This window comes from Saccopteryx bilineata, chromosome 4 (assembly GCF_036850765.1).
Source record: "Saccopteryx bilineata isolate mSacBil1 chromosome 4, mSacBil1_pri_phased_curated, whole genome shotgun sequence".
Classification (NCBI taxonomy): domain Eukaryota; kingdom Metazoa; phylum Chordata; class Mammalia; order Chiroptera; family Emballonuridae; genus Saccopteryx; species Saccopteryx bilineata.
In genome coordinates this window covers 36,132,173-36,149,713 of record NC_089493.1, presented here as the reverse complement: position 1 = coordinate 36,149,713, position 17,541 = coordinate 36,132,173, and the positions used below count along the sequence as shown (strand labels likewise).

The 17,541-nt window shown below is 54.6% G+C and overlaps 1 protein-coding gene across 6 annotated transcripts in view; it reads right to left on the bottom strand.

The window, feature by feature from the left end:
- Nucleotides 1-17,541, bottom strand: part of SPTB (spectrin beta, erythrocytic) — a 135,764-nt gene that overhangs the window by 39,328 nt on the left and 78,895 nt on the right. For all 6 annotated transcript variants that reach the window (XR_010731069.1, XR_010731068.1, XM_066273136.1 and 3 more), the window contains 13 exons: nt 14,170-14,321; nt 12,798-12,971; nt 11,725-11,816; nt 11,237-11,317; nt 10,780-10,895; nt 9,850-9,962; nt 8,854-9,041; nt 6,940-7,057; nt 6,167-6,325; nt 4,877-5,179; nt 4,034-4,184; nt 1,910-2,780; nt 746-883 (listed from right to left, as the gene is read on the bottom strand). Coding sequence is in view for 4 of the 6 variants with exons in the window: in XM_066273136.1 (XP_066129233.1) it covers nt 746-883; nt 1,910-2,780; nt 4,034-4,184; nt 4,877-5,179; nt 6,167-6,325; nt 6,940-7,057; nt 8,854-9,041; nt 9,850-9,962; nt 10,780-10,895; nt 11,237-11,317; nt 11,725-11,816; nt 12,798-12,971; nt 14,170-14,321 (2,656 nt within the window). In the remaining 2 variants the exon portion in view is untranslated. The remainder of the gene's footprint in view (nt 1-745; nt 884-1,909; nt 2,781-4,033; nt 4,185-4,876; nt 5,180-6,166; nt 6,326-6,939; nt 7,058-8,853; nt 9,042-9,849; nt 9,963-10,779; nt 10,896-11,236; nt 11,318-11,724; nt 11,817-12,797; nt 12,972-14,169; nt 14,322-17,541) is intronic.

Below are 17,541 nucleotides of genomic sequence, written 5' to 3'. Positions count from 1 at the left end.
AGTGGCTCCAAAGTACTCCTCAGTCCCCACCCGCCTTCCCCTCGGGCCCCCTGCAGTCTTCACTGAGCTGAAGCTTTCCTTCCCTAACTGCACCTCAGATGGCTTGAGGCAGAACAGGGGAGGCAGGACACACTGCACTGTGTGTGCAGGGTCCAGAGTGACAAACAGGGGACGCAAGCCTCTGCTGTGTCCTCAGAGGTCCTCGAGGACTCATGGGCAATTAGGCCCTGCACTGAGAGCTCCCTCTCTCCTCAGACTCCTCAGGGCCTGTCTTTCGTTTTGATCATGAGGTGTGCTTAAGGCTTCCAGCTAATTCTCTTCATTCAAGCCGGCCCCAGGGTCGATGATGCATTTTGGTATAGGCAGGAGCTTTCTTTTATGGACAGTACTTAAGAGCTCTCAGAAAGCAATTTCCTTGCCTAAGAAATGTCCGGGGAAATGTGGCATGAGTGCCACATGACCTGATTCTAACTACGGCACACTCAGAACGCGCCCCCCTTCCCATCACACAGGATCACCACCCCTTCCCCCAGGCACAGTATTCACAGCTGTGTGAACACAGCTCTCTTCCTCCCATTACCAAACAGGTCCCTCCCTGCTGCTGCCGAAAGGAGACCCGCTGAGAAAGACAGCAGTACTGAGGGTACAAGCCTGGCAGGGCAGAGCACATGCCCTGAGTTTTGGGTCCACCCCCCAGGGGTGTGTCAGGTGCAGAGTGACGACCCCAGCCCTGCCCACACCGCACCTGGTGTTCAGGTGGTCCTGGTACTGCTTCACCTCCCCACTGCGTGGGTGGCCACTCTCTACCAGGCTGTTGGCAGCCAGGTTCACGCCCTCAATCTGAGTCATCAAGGTCTTCATCTCCTGGTCCAGGATGTCAAACCTGATAAGGACAGAGGAAGTGAGGGTTGCTGGGCAGCAGGAGGACGTCACTGCCAGCGGCCACCCACTCTCCAGAACGCGTAGCTCTTGCTTTCTCCGTCCACTTCCTAAATACATTTGACCAGAGAGAAAGGAGAAACATATGCCGACACACCCTACTTGCTGGTTCATGGGTCCAATTTCATAGTTTAGCATTTTCTTGGACCAGGCTAGGAGACAGCTGGTTCCTGATCACATCAGCCCCTGGCTCAACAGAGAGGCACAGGGGAAAAATGAGGTGATGGGAGGTTAATTTCCATAGACACCATCTGCCTCCACCTCCCCACTTGCTGCTCTGGGACCCCAATTCCACTGCCTTGATACCCTGACCTGAAGGATACTCCCCAGCCAGATGCTCTGTCCCTGGATAGGAGAAGGGACAGCGCTGTGGGGAGGGGAGCCGCGTGGTTATAAAAGCTGACCCTTCTGGAATAAGAGCCCAGGTCTCCCCAGCATCAGCGTGGGACCATCTCTCCTCCTCCTCAACTCCCTGGATTCTGTACTCAGGATGCTAGGATGCACACGGGCAGGCCTCCCATGCTGGAGTGCCGATGGAATCGGAGTACCGGAAGTGAGAGTGGTTTACTAACTGGTCTTAGGCTTCTCTGGGTTCTGTGGCTTAGGGACTGACCGCCAGGGAAAGCCAGAGCTGGTGGCTCCTGGCCTCTCCCTTAACCAGGTCAGTTCTGCTTTCCTCTGCGTTACATGCCAGGGGTTCCATATTCCATTCATTTGAACAAAGGCTGCTGTAGCTGAAAAATAATTGAATAACTAGACTAGAAAAAGCTCCTTTGCTTATTTTGAGGAAGGCTGCAGGGCTGAAGTACCCACAGCCACAGAGACCAATTAGAACCCGTGACCCCTGGTGCCTGGCCTATGCAATAAAAGGCATCCCTGGCCTCTCAGAGACCCTGGCTGCGCCCGCCGCTGGCAGAGGGGGGTGCGTGCCTTGGGGCAGGGCAGCAGGAAGAGAAGGGCCAGCTCTGACCTGTGCTGCACGACCTCCAGGTCCTCCAGCGTGTCTGGGACCTCCATCTGGGCCAGCCACTTCTCCTTCTCGCCCATCCAGAGCTTACAGGCATCTGTCTCCCCAAACACTGTGTACAGGTCCAGGGCGTCCTGCAGCTTCTGCCGACGCAGGTCCGCCTGAGCCACCACTTGCTGGTAGAGCTCCCGGAGGGCCTGCAGCCGATTGGTCACGTCCGGGGAATCCCGAAACTCTTGAGGGAAGCCCTGGGCCTGCTGTTCCAGATGCTCCATCACCAGGCGGCTCTCCTCCAGCTCCTCCAGGAAGTCCTTGTGCTTCTTCCCCAGGGCCCGCGTGGCCCCTTCGTCCTGCCCCACATCTTCGCCCGAGAGCAGCTTGTGAGCGTCTTGTAGCCAGGCCTTGAGGTCGTCCGCATCGCCCTGGAACTGGAAGAAGTTCTCGGCGTCCTGGAGGTTCTTCTTGCGAAAGGCAGCCAGCTCCTTCAGCTGGTCCCACTGGGCAGAGACCTCCTTGATTCGGGCCTCCATCTGCGGGTGCCCAAACTGCTTGCGCGTGATCATGTCCTTGGCCTCCCGGAAGATCTGGTCCAGGTGGGCGTCCAGCCCGCGGAGCTCGTCCTCAAAGGCCTTGTGCTTGCGCTGCAAGATGAGCACGCTGGTCAGGTCCTTGCCATAGTCCAGGGAGGAGTAGATCTGCTCCTTCTCCTTGATCCAGCTCTCGGCCTCATCCATCTCCCAGAAGAACTTCCAGAGCCGTTTGGACTGCTCCAGCTGGGCCTTTCGCCCGGCCGCCATGTTGCTCAGCTCCCCAAAGCACTGCTCCAGGTGGCTGACACGGTCCTGGATGACCTGGGGATCACAAGGCTGGTAACCTGGGAGGGACGGGAGGAGGAAAGATGAGAGGGGTAAGGGCTTCATTTCTGGGCAAGCTTCACATCAGTTGCCAGGCTAGACCCACACGATCGAGAACCTGCCGTTTCTCTGGCGCTGTAGGATTGGACGCAGGGGGTCCCGGCTGCTCAGAGGGCAGGCCAGGTTTCAATAATGCATTCCCAGTAAACTTTCAGGACTAAGGGAGGTTAAAAGTTGGGTCAACTATCAGTAGAAATGTACTATGTGAAATTATTATTATTATATTTTGTATTTTTCTGAAGCTGGAAATGGGGAGGCAGTCAGACAGACACCCCATGCGCCCCACCGGGATCCACCCGGCACACCCACCAGGGGGCAACGCTCTGCCACCAGGGGGCGATGCTCTGCCCCTCCAGGGCATCGTTCTGTTGCAACCAGAGCCACTCTAGCGCCTGGGGCAGAGGCCAAGGAGCCATCCCCAGCACCCGGGCCATCTTTTGCTCCAATGGAGCCTCGGCTGTGGGAGGGGAAGAGAGAGACAGAGAGGAAGGAGAGGGGGAGGGGTGGAGTAGCAGATGGGCGCCTCTCCTGTGTGCCCTGGCCGGGAATCGAACCCGGGACTTCCGCACGCCAGGCCGATGCTCTACCACTGAACCAACTGGCCAGGGCCTGAAATTATTTTTTAAAAAGTCTGGCAAAAATTTCAAGATGATTCTTCAAGGACACACTAGGGCAGCGGTTCTCAATCTGTGGGTCGCGACCCTGGCGGGGTCGCCTAAAGCCATCGGAAAATACATAATGCATATCAAGTATTTACATTCTGAATCATAACTGTAGCAAAATTACAGTTATGAAGTAGCCACCAAAACTATTTTTTGGTTTGGGGTCACCGCAACATGAGGAACTGTATTGCGGGGTCACGGCATTGGAAAGGTTGAGAACCACTGCACTAGGGTCTCTCCTATTTGAGACCCAAAGCTATACGCCTGATTTGTCTCTGCTGTAACTTGAACTGGCAGAGAGGCTGAAAGCTGAAAGACAGGTGATGCCTCATTGGCAGTAATAAACACTTTCTGGTCACGGATTACCAAAGCAGTTGCCTGGTCTCAGAGAGTTCTGTTATTCCTCAAGCTTCTTTCTTGCACTCTTAGTTAATGAAAGAAGCAGAATTCTAAAGCTAGGAGATTTATCCAAGCTGGGGGGCTGGCATGCTGAACCAGAAGATGGGATCCCGGCTCCTGAGGCCTCAACAAGGAGACATCCGAATTCTCACCTTTCTCCTCAGTGAACTTCAGGGTGGCCGCGGTGACAGCCTTCACTTTGTCTCCCTGGATGGCGATGTCGGCCTCCATCAACTTGTGCTTCTGTAGCAAGTCCTCGACCTCCAACAAGTGCTTCCCGAACTCAGCCGACAGGAGGTGAGCCTGGCAAAGAGGACAGACAGGGTGGAGGGGATCAGGAGAGTGACGAGACCCACACACTAGGAGGAGAGACCGCTCCCGGGGGGTGTCCGTGGTGCGCGGGCTGGGGGAGTTGCGCAGGTGGAAGGCGGCTGCTGTTCGGCACGGAAGGGGCTACAGAGCAGGAGCGCCCACTGGGAACTCGGAATTGTTCTTGAGCCGCCTTACATAAGCTCGAGCCCCTCACTGGACCTCTGGCATCTGCTCCAGGTTTGGGGCCTGGGCATGTGTACTTTGAGGAGGTTCCGCGGTCACACTACTGTGGGCTGAGTTGAGAGCACTGTGTGTGTGGGGGGGAGGAGATTCCGATTCCTGGTTGCCCCCATGCTGACAGGTCCGGATTCTAACCAATTCTAACTGCTCAGAGCCTGATTCTCTGGGTTCCTGATTAACATCAGTCTCTCTGGGCCCTGCAGGTTGGTGCCTATGCTACTGTGACCCCCAGGTTTCTTGATCGTGGGGATAAAGAGGACGCACTGACTAGTCTGGAGCAAAGGGAGCCAAGCGACTGACAGGCAGATGCAGCCAGACAGTGCGTGGCCTGTTTCTCCATTCTGACTCAGGGACATGACGGCCGGGAGGCGGCTAGGGAAGCGCATGCTAACCACAGGGCGGGCTCTGAGACCTGAGCGGCGGACGGGCAGCCCCGGGCCCACCTTGATCTCGTCCATCCAGTCGATGCTGTGCAGCATGTCCTGGAAGAGCTTCTGCAGGGCCAGGGTCGTCTCGAGCCGCCCGCGCCGGGACCTCAGCAGCTCCTGCAGGTAGCTCCAGAGGCGCAGGATGTTGTCCTTGCGGGCCGTGATGCGCTTCTGGTCGTGGTAGTTCTCCTTCTCCAGCTCCTGGGCCAGGTCTTCCAGGGCCCTCACCCGCTCCTCGTAGGCGGCCGTGTCCGTCTCGATGGCCTCGTGCTTCTTCTTGGCGGCCTCCACGGCTGCCAGGTCGTACCCGAAGTTATCCTGCCCCACAGAGAGAAAAACGGGAGGCTCAGCGGGCTTCTCCTGGCCAGTCCCCGAGTGCAGAGGGATGGCAGGCCCCTTCGGAACAATGGCGGGATGGGAAGACCGTTCCCAAGACCCCGGTTCTGCTGTCTTTTCCAGCCAATCTTATCAGAGCCCAGGTCCAAAGACCACATGGCTCACAAGAACCTTTATTTTAATTAATTAATTATTTTAAGGAGCCCAGGGTCCATAAGGATTAGAAGTACCTGTAGAGTAGAACTCTCTCTCTGGAATGAGACTGCCTTTTCATAAGAGCCTTTAAAAGGAGCTCAAGATTTTACTCGCTGTGCCACACGTGTGGGTATGCTCTGTGTATGTGACCAAGGCGCCCCTTCTCGGCCTGCTGGCCCTCCCCGCCCGCCCTGAGCGGACCTGCCCAACGCTGGGTAGGAAGGGGCTTCTGACTCAGAAGAATGAGACTGCATACTGACGGCTACGGTGCACACACACTCTCCAGATCTCTCAGGACACTTGCTTCCCCTTCCTGGGTGGACTTTAATTTGTTTCCAGGCTCTGAGTGGGAAGGAGCAGATGCTGTCATGGACGATCAGCCCTGGGGTCCATTTTTAGCTAGTGAAATATGGCGCGGTCCTAGAGGCCAGAGCCCAAAGGCACGTCTGACACACAGAAGGTGCACCGCTTCCACCATGCCCCCCGAGGACCGTTGGTTAATGTCAGCTTGAACCCTGGCTTTAGCTGATGACAGCTTCAGGGGCCCTTTTTGGATTGGGAGGCTCTTTCTCTAAAAAATGAGGCTTTAAATCCCAGAGAGTTCTTCCTCAGATGTGGATATTGATCCACCTAGTCCTGGGGAGCTGGGCTGCGGGGCCTGTGGAGAGGCCCATCCACGGCCGGTGAGAGGCCAGCGTGGGCTCCAGCCCAGCTGACTGCCGGGGGCCCTGGAAGGCTCCCTCTCCTGCCGCCCGCAAGCGGGGCCCGCATTACCTGGGCCACAAGGCGCTGGTTCTCACTGAGCCACGTTTCTCTCATGGCGGCCTTCCGGTCAAAGCGGCGGGCCAGCTGCTCCAGCTTCTCCTGCCGAATGAGCTCGTTTCTCAGGGCCAGCTCCCGCCGGTACTCGGCTTCCTCCAGGCTCTCCCAGGCCTGCACGAGGGGCGGGGGGAGTTCTTGGGGCACAAGAGGAACACCTGGGTTTGAGGGTTCCGCCTCTTTCGCCCAGCACTGAGTGATGTCATGAATGTACATAGAGCCTTTGGCTTTCACGTCTGGGCCAACCAAAGATTCGGGAAGCCCTGCTTATGCGCTCTCAGCTCCCTCTTTACCTTAACCTGCCTTGGCCTCTTGGCCTAATATAATGTTATTTGTCTTTGTGGGTGCTCTGTAAATGGCTACCGCCATCCTATTAGAAATTCCAGGGGGGTATCATACCTCTAAACCTCAAAAAACATTAGGTGTTTCCCTTTTGTTATAAGTAGTTAATATTCCATACTTAAAGAAATGCAATGTTCAATAGATACTAGATTATAATAGCTGGTTCCAAACATGGATTCTGGGCAGCTGAACAAGAGATGAATTGATGGACTGTGGGTAGAGATGACCTCTCAGCATTAGGTTTACATAGCACCCTAAAAGCGCCAGCGTGTGTAGTTAAAAACATGACAGAAAGTGGCTTGGTTTAACCCTGTGAAGGACCATTCCCTCTGCCCTTATTGAGAACCCAACTCCCTGGCAACGCGTAATGGAAAACGCTACTGTACCCGGTTGATGTCAGACACTAGTTTCCCATCATGGGGTGTGTACACTTTCTGATTGTTGGCTCTCATCCGGGACTGGATGGTGAAAAGTAAGACTTCTAGATTCCCCTTCTCCTGAAACCTGTAGAGAAAACAGGAGTGGGGAGATATGCATAGAGATCCCCACAGCCAAATTGCTTGAAATCAACATGGAATCCTGGTAACTTGGAGCTTAGATAGCAAAGGATATTTCCTTTAAAAACAGAAAGTAAAAAGGATCTACAGGTCTACTTACCTGTTAAAACATCTATCATACTCAGCCACTAAGATCTAAAGGGGGCTGAGCCTTCACAATACAAACCAGAGAAAACACAACAGCCACCACAGTGTTTGCTTGTCACCGGCTTCCCCAGGGGAATGGCTAACTAGAGCAGTCTGGGAATTCCTGTAGCTATCAAGTTTTACCAATCAATACAGAGAAACTCTCCCCTGTTGGGCAAATCAGGAAGGCTTGTTACTAGCTCTTTAGTCAGTTTTTTATTGAGTGGGTCAATAAAACCTTAGAAGTAACATTATCCACATAAGAATATATTGCATTGAAAGCAGATTTCACCTGAGTCTAATGAACCCTAATAAGTTGGCTATCCTGGAATGTCCCAAAGGCCAGATGCGTCTGAGGGGGGAGGAAAGGCTGGGTTCTGGGAGGATTTTAGGTATAGGCGATGAGAACCGGCAGCAGGATGATGTCTGGAACTTGGGGTCCACACTCCAGGTAACTGGGAACTGTCACACTTCTGCAGGTGTGCAAGGGTCTACTCACTTCTAAATCCTCCACCCGGGATTTGAGGATCAGCTATAAGTAAAGTCCCCACACTCGGGTCAGCCTGACAGATCTGACTAGTCACAGGCACTTTCAAGATACACAGAAATCGGATACTTGTTTATATAGTACATTCTAGACTCCACGGCTCACCTTTCCGTGTTTGAGAGTCATGAATGAAGGGTGTGGAAGATGAGAGGAGGGGGAACAGGGCAGAGGGTACCACCGACAAGCTGGAAATTTGTTTTCAGGAGAGCTGGGCAAGCAAACAGCAGGTGAGCTGGAATGTGCCTGGTGTCTGTGTGTGCCTGTTCTCACGTGTGTGCGTGTACATACTTGCATACACAGGGCTGCGTGTGCCTGTGCGCACGCCCAGGCCCTGCACACACGGGGTGAAACAGAAGTCCCAACAGGTAGGCTCAGGGCTCTGCTGGTGAGCAGTGACAGATGGGAGAGAAAAAGGGGATGCATTTGATGATCAACAAGGCCCCACACAGAGAGCTCTGGGGCTTAGAATACAGAGGTCATTACCAGAAAATAAACCGGAAGCTCAGTGCACAGACAAGAAAGAAACTTTCCAGCATAGGCTCTTTGAAGAGACCCAGAAGCCTAAGATTTCACTGCTGCTCCCTCTTCGGGATCTGAGACAGCACTTTCTTTTGCTATGAGTCGGGGGTTACTCCTCAGTGTCCAGTTCCTATAGGCCAGTGGTCGGCAAACTCATTAGTTAACAGAGCCAAATATCAACAGTACGATTGAAATTCCTTTTGAGAGCCAAATTTTTTAAACTTAAACTATATAGGTAGGTACACTCCTTATCGAGGTAGCGCCCGCACGTGGTATTTTGTGGAAGAGCCACACTCAAGGGGCCAAAGAGCCGCACGTGGCTCACGAGCCATGGTTTGCTGACCACTGCGTAGGCTGATGGCTTGGGAGCAGGGAGGCCAGGAGGGGGTGAAGTAGGTGACAGGTGAGAAGCTCTCTAGCCTCCAGAGCACACCTCCCAGATATACACCTCCCAGATAAACATCTCAAGGCCCAGAGCCTGGCTCTACCTTTAGGAAGCTAGTTTCTCAGCCCCTGATGCCTACCCTCCCTCCCAAGTGCCAGGGCCTTACTTGGGCGGCTTCTCCACGGTGCGGTAGGTGCTAAAGGCCTGTAGCTGCTGCTGGACGCCAGTCAGGGAGTTGGCAAATTTACGGCTGTTCAGGACTGTGATGGTCTGCTCAATCCAGGTGAGCAGGTCCGAGGCCAGACCACTATACTTTTCAATCATCTTCTCTGTCTCAATGGCATGGTCGATTACCTAGGGAATTGCCTTATTACTCATCGTCATCAGAAGGGCAACGATGCCATCAATGAGGACCACGGTCGAGACGGCCTTCCTTCTCTCAAGCCCGACCCTGTTCTATGACGGGGCTGCTCCCTGAGCCCAGGGCTGTGGCTGAGGCAGGAGGAATGGCCTGGAAGGTCACTGGCAACCTCACCTGGCAGCCGGCCCTGCTTGAGTTCAGGAGTTGCCTCCTCCTCCCCTAACCCAATAAAAGATGGGCCAGCTCCCTGTGCCAGGATATCAGCCACCAGAGGGGACACAATCTCGTTCATTTTTCAGTGCATATTAGGGGCCGTGGGCTTCCAGCACTCTCTGCTGAATACCAGGTACATAAAGAGGAATGAGAGAAATGGTGTCCAGCCTTAAGCAGCTGAGGACCCAGCAGGGGAGAGGAATCTGGCCCAGGGGTCTGCACAGCGGGGTGGCTTCCTGGTATATCATGGGAGCCTAAGAGGCCCGAAACCACAATGAACCAACAAATACAAGCCCATTTTGTTCCTGTGGGAATATTCAGGACACGTGGGTCTGCAGGTGGATGATGGGCTCAGAGCTGCAGGCTATGACATCTTTCAGGACAGACCATCCACCTGCTTTGGAACTCAGTATGGGAGTCATTAACTTGGCTTCAGAGGACGTTGGTGGGGTGATCTATCCCCCACCCCCAGCTGCAGCTGCAGCCCAGGCACAAAGCTCTCGGGCTGGAAGGACAGCATCTCAGTCAAGGCCTGGGTGTGGCACACAGAAATGAGGTGACACTGGTTACAAGGAGACAGCTCCGTACCTTGCCGACACGCTTGCCCTCCACTGCCAGCACCTTCATCTTGGAGAAGTAGTGGTAAAACGCCACCACGTAGGTAATGATGGATTTCTCATCAGGGTTTTCTGTGAAGACATCTGCAAAGGGAAAGGTGTTGTCAGAACCGGACAGGAAGCTGGAAATGTCCGGCTCAGAAGGTTTATCTCCATGTTTCTCCAGCATGAAGTTCAACTAAAGGCCCCAGGTGACAGCCAGCGGGGTGAGAATGGAAGAGTCATGGCCCTGGGATTTTAGTGAGAGGATGAAATCCACATTAGGACCGCAGATGACGAAAGAAGAGAGAGGACCCAAAGGCCAGGCTGGGCCAGGTGACATGTTGGGAACCAACTGGAGCTGCAGAGCAGGCCCCAAGCAGAGCCCTGGTCTGGCCACCCTCCCCTCGCGGGGCCCGGGGCTCGCTGTGCCCACGCCTGGCCACCCTCCCCTCGCGGGGCCCAGGGCTCGCTGTGCCCGTGCCTGGCCACCCTCCCCTCGCGGGGCCCAGGGCTCGCTGTGCTCACGCCTGGCCACCCTCCCCTCGCGGGGCCCGGGGCTCGCTGTGCCCACGCCTGGCCACCCTCCCCTCGCGGGGCCCGGGGCTCGCTGTGCCCACGCCTGGCCACCCTCCCCTCGCGGGGCCCAGGGCTCGCTGTGCCCACGCCTGGCCACCCTCCCCTCGCGGGGCCCGGGGCTCGCTGTGCCCACGCCTGGCCACCCTCCCCTCGTGGGGCCCGGGGCTGGCTGTGCCCACGCCTGGCCACCCTCCCCTCGCGGGGCCCGGGGCCCGCTGTGCCCACGGCTCGCCCAGCATCTGCCCCAGGCTGCTCCAGGCGCGCTGTCAGCCCGCCGCTCCCTCTAGCACCGCAAGCGCCACCTCCCGTCGCCACGGTTAAGGCTGGCGCGGGAGCCGCTCACCTTCGGGGTCGAGGAGCGGGATGATGCCCAGCTGACGCTCGGCCACGTCGAACGCGTGCTCCAGGTTGTGTCGGGCGTTGGAGTCTTTCAGCTTATCAAAGTCGATCAGGTCAGGCCTGGGGATGCATGAAGCTAGACTGTCAGAAGGCAATGGTGGCCATAGCACCCCCACCAGCAGGGCAGCCTTGGTAGGACACAACGACCCTGGGCAGACGGAGGGAGGTGGACGGGCCGGAAAAAGTGAGAGGAGGGCTCGGGGCAGGGCTGGGGGCAGCTTGAGTGCCCGTGCGTGGGCACGCTGGCCAAGGGAGTCTCAGGGAGGCGGGGCTGCTGAGGCCGAGAGGACTGGCAGAGGTGACATCCCTGTGAAGCTTGAATGGTAACCTACATGCTGAGCGCAATGTGACGGGGCCCCTGCGGGGTCCACGTCGTCCCACAGCCCTGCCCGCCCTCGTACCGGTGCTTGTGGATCAGGGCGTTAAAGGCTAGGCCGTCCTTCCAGCTGGAGGTGAAGTTGCTGACATTGACGTGGGGGTAGCTGCAACCAAAAGAAACATGAAGACCTAAGAAATAGATGCTTTCTGGGTTCCAAACTAGTGTGTGAACTGAGGGGCCGACACACCAGGGAGAGGAGCGAGCCTGTCTCTCCTAAAGCCGCTTCAACACGGGGGTGGAGGGGCAGCTGCAAAGCCACACAAAGAGGCTCCCCCACAAGGTGGGTCCAAAAGACTCGGACACCCAACAGACCTCCAGTCTGATCCAGGCAGCCTTGGAAAGGAAGCCTGTGTCCCTCCCTGGCCTCAAAGAACCAGGTCAGGGTAGACTTTGCATCGGTTTCTCTGAAGCTGCTATAGTTCTGAGTGATGATGTCATGTCCCTTGGGGATGGCAGTGCTGGGGGAAGCAGGTGGGTGGGGAAACGAAGCAGCTGGTTCCCGGGGCATACCCTGCTGTCTTCATCTGACACCATAACAGCAACGCGTCCTTGGCTGAGCGCGTCTCACGACCTTCCTGAGTTTGGACAACGATGTCCTGAATCTAGGGGTGCGGGAACAAGAGGGGGAGGGATTAGATTTGCATCTGGCTCGGTGCCTTCTTGCCCTCCCTGGAAGGGGGTTCCCTCCCTCTTTCCTCCTCCCTAGCTATGCATCTGCCTTGCCAGCCCTGCAGCAACGCCATAGCCCTAGGCCCTGGGTCCCAGCGGCCCCTTTCCCGGCCTTAGTCAGCAGCCACACACAGGACAGCGACGAGATAGCTTTAACTTGGTATCTCTGATGGGACGCTGAGAATAAATGACAAGACGCCCTATTCCTTCTCGGGAGGGACACACCCTGCAAGCCCGGGAACAGCACTAACATTGGAAGGATTTGTATTTGTATCACGAGCTCCTCTTGCCTTTTCCTTCCTCCCCGTCCTGTCATTATTACTGTTTAATCCTACACGCCCAGGCAGGGATGGGACAGCAGAGACCACTTGGGTGAGAGCTCCAGTCCGTGCGCTGTATGCTATATTTCCCTTTTCCCCGCCCTTCCTCCTCCAGCTAGGCTCTGTCCCCAGACCAGCAGGTGGAAGCCCTGCCTCCTTCCCTCGCACTTTCTGAATTTTCTTACCAACAATGAACCTCGCACTTCAGGGAGGGAAGACAGAAGTTTCTGATTAAAACACCTAAAAGCAGATCTTCCGTACTGTTTTTGCAATTTCTGAATCAAACTATGTCAAAACCCACCAGGTTACACATATGGGGGGAAGGAGACAAAAAGCAGATCTTCTAGCCAGATGTCAGCCCAGCTGCTAAATTCTATCTCCTCCCGTCAAAGACCCCAGGACTGACTGCCCAGCTTGCCCTGACTGCCCAGCAAGCTGGCAGTGCCACAGACGGTCACTCCTGCTACCAGCATTTTCCCAGAGGACAGTTTCTAGCCTCTCAGAATGTGTACAAACACTCAGACATGATCCACATTTTATAAGATTCCCAAGCCCTGTCTGGCCCAGAGAGGCCCCTGCCCTCAGGGAACCCACCTGGAAGCGAAGGATGATGGTCCAGATGAGGCCCAGGACAAGGCGGTGGTTGCCGTCCACGATGTCGTGGGAGCCCATGTTCTCCAGGTGCACACGCTGCTCCTTGAGGAACTGCAGGGCCTTGTCCACGTTCTCCAGGCAGTGGATGCGCATCTTCCCCTTCGTGGGCTTTGGCTGGGGGACAGCAGGGGCCCCCGTGGGCATGGAGGTACCACAGAGGTGGCTGCAGCCTGGACTGGTGTCAGCATCCACTGTCCACCCTCCCGGCTCAAGTCCGACTCTCACACTCACTCCTTGACGCTTCCCAGTCCACTCTTCCAGCAGAGTTCAGACGCTCCCTCCCTCAAGCACCCCCTAATTGGGCTGCTTCAGTCCTGACCCCGGGACTCAGCAAAGCCTTCTGAGCGGGTGGAAAATGGCATTCAAACACAACATAACTAACAGTGGGGCATGTACTATGTGCCAGGCACAGTGATAGAACTGTTTACTGCCAGTTGGTGATAAGAGTGGCTTTCAGTTTGGTGATTGATAATGGGTCCATTCCACCACCCAACCTCCTCCCTTCCCACCCCCAAATGGTCCCAGCCAAAACTCGAGGGGGTGGCTCTTGATGAGTAACCTCATCATCTGAAGGGTTCCCAGTGGTCATTCTCTCTCTAGTGGGCTCTTAGTGCAGGGTAAGAGGCAGAACTTAGCCTCGAGTGGAAAAAGCAACAGAAGTGTGTGGTACCTTTTCATTCAAATCCCAAGGATCTTAGAGTACTCATTAGGCACAGGTATCATTTTCCTGGTTTTACACTTGGAGAAAATGAGGCCAAAAAGGTCTTGCCCGATAGGCCCAAGGTCATAATGGAAGTAATGGAGCAAAACATGAACCTTAATCTGGTTCTCCCTCAGGGGCAACATGACTATTGGTGGGTTCCAACTGAGAGGGCCTGGAATAAACTTCCACTGATAAGAGCGATAGAACACACAAGATAGTATCTTCCCCACTTTTCTCTGGGTTCTAAGAAGGATGCAAATTTCTCCAGCTGGGAAATGGGAATTCTTATATCTTAGCCTGTGCAAGGAGGCTGGAGGCAGGGTTGCTGCAGACTGGCCACAGATGCCCAGATCCCAACAGAGAGAGTCAAGAACTCTGCATGGCTTCTGGAAGAGGCACGCAAGATGGAAGAGGTCAGAGGAGGCAAGGCATTCTAAGAACAGGTCAAAGAACCTCGTCGGCCACATGGACACCTGGCATCATTAAGTATTAAAACCTCCCAAAAGAAGAGGGAGAAACCTTGGAAGGCCATGAGAACTGGAGATACCCGCAGACCAGGAAGAGGGGGATGGCCCAGGGAAAGGGGCCGCAGCACAAAAGGGGCCTTACCAGCATCTCTCCAGAGAGCACCTCCAGCAGCTTGATGAGCATTCGTCCATCCCGCAGGTCCTTGTACAGGTCGGTGATGCGACAGGACACACGAGCCAGGTGTGAGTTCACCCATTTTGTGAAGGTCTTCTTCTGAACAACTTCTCGCTCGTCTGGGTGGTGAGAAGAGTCCTGGATTAGGTTCTCAAGGTTGGCAAGGTCAGCGTGCAATGCCATGGAGTCAAAGGGTGTTTTCTGAATCCCAGCGTCCCCATCTTTGGCAAAGGAAGTTGATGCGTTGATTCCACCCCCTTCCTGGAAGCGTCTGTGATCAGAGCGTAGCCTATGGCAACACTGGCCCATGTGCCATGACTGGAGTAATAAAGAGATCACTTCAGGCCCTGGACGGTTGGCTCAGCGGTAGAGTGTTGGCCTGGCGTGTGGGGGACCCGGGTTCAATTCACGGCCAGGGCACATAGGAGAAGCACCCATTTGCTTCTCCACCCCCACCCCTCCTTCCTCTCTGTCTCTCTCTTCCCCTCCCACAGCCAAGGCTCCATTGGAGCAAAGATGGCCCGGGCACTGGGGATGGCTCCTTGGCCTCTGCCTCAGGTGCTAGAGTGGCTCTGGTCGCGGCAGAGCAACGCCCCGGAGGGGCAGAGCATCGCCCCCTGGTGGGCAGAGCGTTGCCCCCTGGTGGGCGTGCCGGGTGGATCCCGGTCGGGCGCATGCGGGAGTCTGTCTGACTGTCTCTCCCCGTTTCCAGCTTCAGAATAATACAAAAAAAAAAAAAAAAAGAGATCACTTCCACGACCATATTCCATGCACAGCATCAAGACACCCCTCATTCAGCCCTCTGCTTTTCTGTGCCAGTCAGAATGCTCTGAACTACTGTGCCAGTGAGTTCAGGTTTCAATGTCGGCGTCAGCAATCCACCCATTTAGCAAATATTCCCTCTGCTAGAGTGGTCACTCTTGACACCTTCCTCTCCCCACCCTTTCACCTAAAGCCTATTCATCCTTTAAGAGTCAGTGTAAATGATTCTCCTCCGTAAAGTTTCTCCTGACTCCTCACCTGGGTCTGGTCTCCCCTGTGTGCCCTGATCTTTGTGTTTGCATTTTTCACTGATGCTTCTCTTCACACCTGTACTAAAGTCTGTCTCTCCTGCAAGACTGTAGGCTCTGTGCATTCAGGAAGTCTGTCTTGTTCACCTCTCCATCCCCAAGGCTTGGAGCCTGGCACACAGCAGGTACTCCCTAGCTGTACTGCGGCTGAATGTACAGCTGTTTATTCAGCTGCTGTTGGTGGTGGGCCCATGCCAACCTCACGACACATAAAGGAAAAACAAATTGCTTATCTTCTAGGGGCTCCAGGTAGGAAGAGGAGAATGATGAGCTGTGAGACCGTGTGGGCTGTGTGATCCACATGAGGGCAGGGATGACAGAGGCTTGGGCTGGGGGTTATCCATGACCATCTTTCTCAAACCCCGAAAGGCAGGCAGGGGTTCTCCATCTTTAGACCTGGGAAGCTGACATGACATCCACCCCCACCTAAATCAGCATCAGCCAAACCAGGCTCCTGGCCCACGTTGTAGCAGATCAGGTGGGATGCTTCTGAGCAGCTCTGTGAAACAGATGCTGGCACCCTGTCTAGGTAGGGCTTGGAAGCTTGAACAAGACGCTGGAGGGAGGACAGAAGGCTGGGCTAGAAGAAAAAAATGGGCCCTGACCATGTATCTCAGTGGGTTAGAGTATCATCCCGACATGACAAGGTTGCGAGTTCAATCCCTGGTCGGTCAGGCACATACAAGAATTAACCAATGAATGCATAAATAAGTGGAACAGCAGTCAATGTTTCTCTCTCTCTCGCCCCTTACTGTCTCTCTCTAAAAATCAATCAATCAATAAAAATTAGAAGAATGGGGGAGGGTGAGAGCGATGAGTAGTAGAAAGATAGAAACAAAGGGAGAGAAGAGAGGAAGAGGTGTGAACCTGTCTTCTGCTTGCTCTAGAGCACTGTTTGTGGCCCCTGGCCTCTGGGCACTCTGGCTGAAGATCCCAGGCGGGAGCTGACCTGGCCTTGTGGCTGGGCCTGGGCCACGGAGGGTCCTCTAGCGGCAGTGGTGGCCAGGGAAGTCTCAGAGCAGCCCAGCCAGGAGGGACTGTCAGCGCCTCGGAAGCAGGCTGAATGTCTGCTCGACCGAGCCCAAACTGTGGAAGGGTTGGCTTCTTAAATTATTAAATATCTGATTTAACAACAACAAACAAAGGAGTTCGACCAGCACCACCTCGAGGGTATAATCCTGGCAGTTCCTGAGGCTCACAGCATCAAATTCCTTCCTACTGCAGGGCTATTTTAGTGTTAGGAGCTCAGACCCTTTATTCATTTGTTTGTTCATTCAGCAGATGTACAACCATTCGGCACCAGGCTCTGGGTGGAGGCGGGGAATTCAAGGACAAGAAGGACAGCTCCTATCCTTGAGGCAGACACACTCTATTATAAATATGACAAGCGCTGGAGTCATATATAAAGCATTCAATGGCAGCCGGCTAAATAAGACCTCCAAGAAAAGAAAAATACTATTATACAAATCTTAAATAAATATAAAATTGAAATGGCATTCATTCATTCTAGGGCACTGGGCAAAGTTTCAGGCAAACAAGCCTCCTTACTCTTTTGTTGGCAGCGAATTAAACCACCTTCCTGATTTCAAGGACTGCTTTAGCAACTAAAGTTTGGATGAGGCAGTAGACAGAACGTGGTTGCATTCATTCTGGGGCGTGTTTGGATTCAACAGTCAGCGGCAGTCCCATAGTGCTGTCTCTAGAAACCATATCTGTTTTTTAAGAGGCTAGACCTTCTAATTCATTGTGGAGCTTTGACCAAGAGACTGAAATTTTTAGCCCCTTTATTTATTTATTTATTTATTTATTTATTTATTTATTTATTTATATTTATTTTTTATTTTTGTATTTTTCTGAAGCTGGAAACGGGGATAGACAGTCAGACAGACTCCCACATGTGCCCGACCGGGATCCACCCGGCACGCCCACCAGGGGCGAAGCTCTGCCCACCAGGGGGCGATGCTCTGCCCCTCCAGGGCGTCACTCTGCTGCGACCAGAGCCACTCTAGCGCCTGGGGCAGAGGCCAAGGAGCCATCCCCAGCGCCCGGGCCATCTTTGCTCCAATGGAGCCTTGGCTGCGGGAGGGGAAGAGAGAGACAGAGAGGAAGGAGGGGGAGGTGGAGAAGCAAGTGGGCACTTCTCCTATGTGCCCTGGCCGGGAATCGAACCCGGGTCCCCCGCACGCCAGGCCGACGCTCTACCACTGAGCCAACCGGCCAGGGCCAGCCCCTTTATTTTTTTTAAACTTATTTATTGATTTTTATGAGG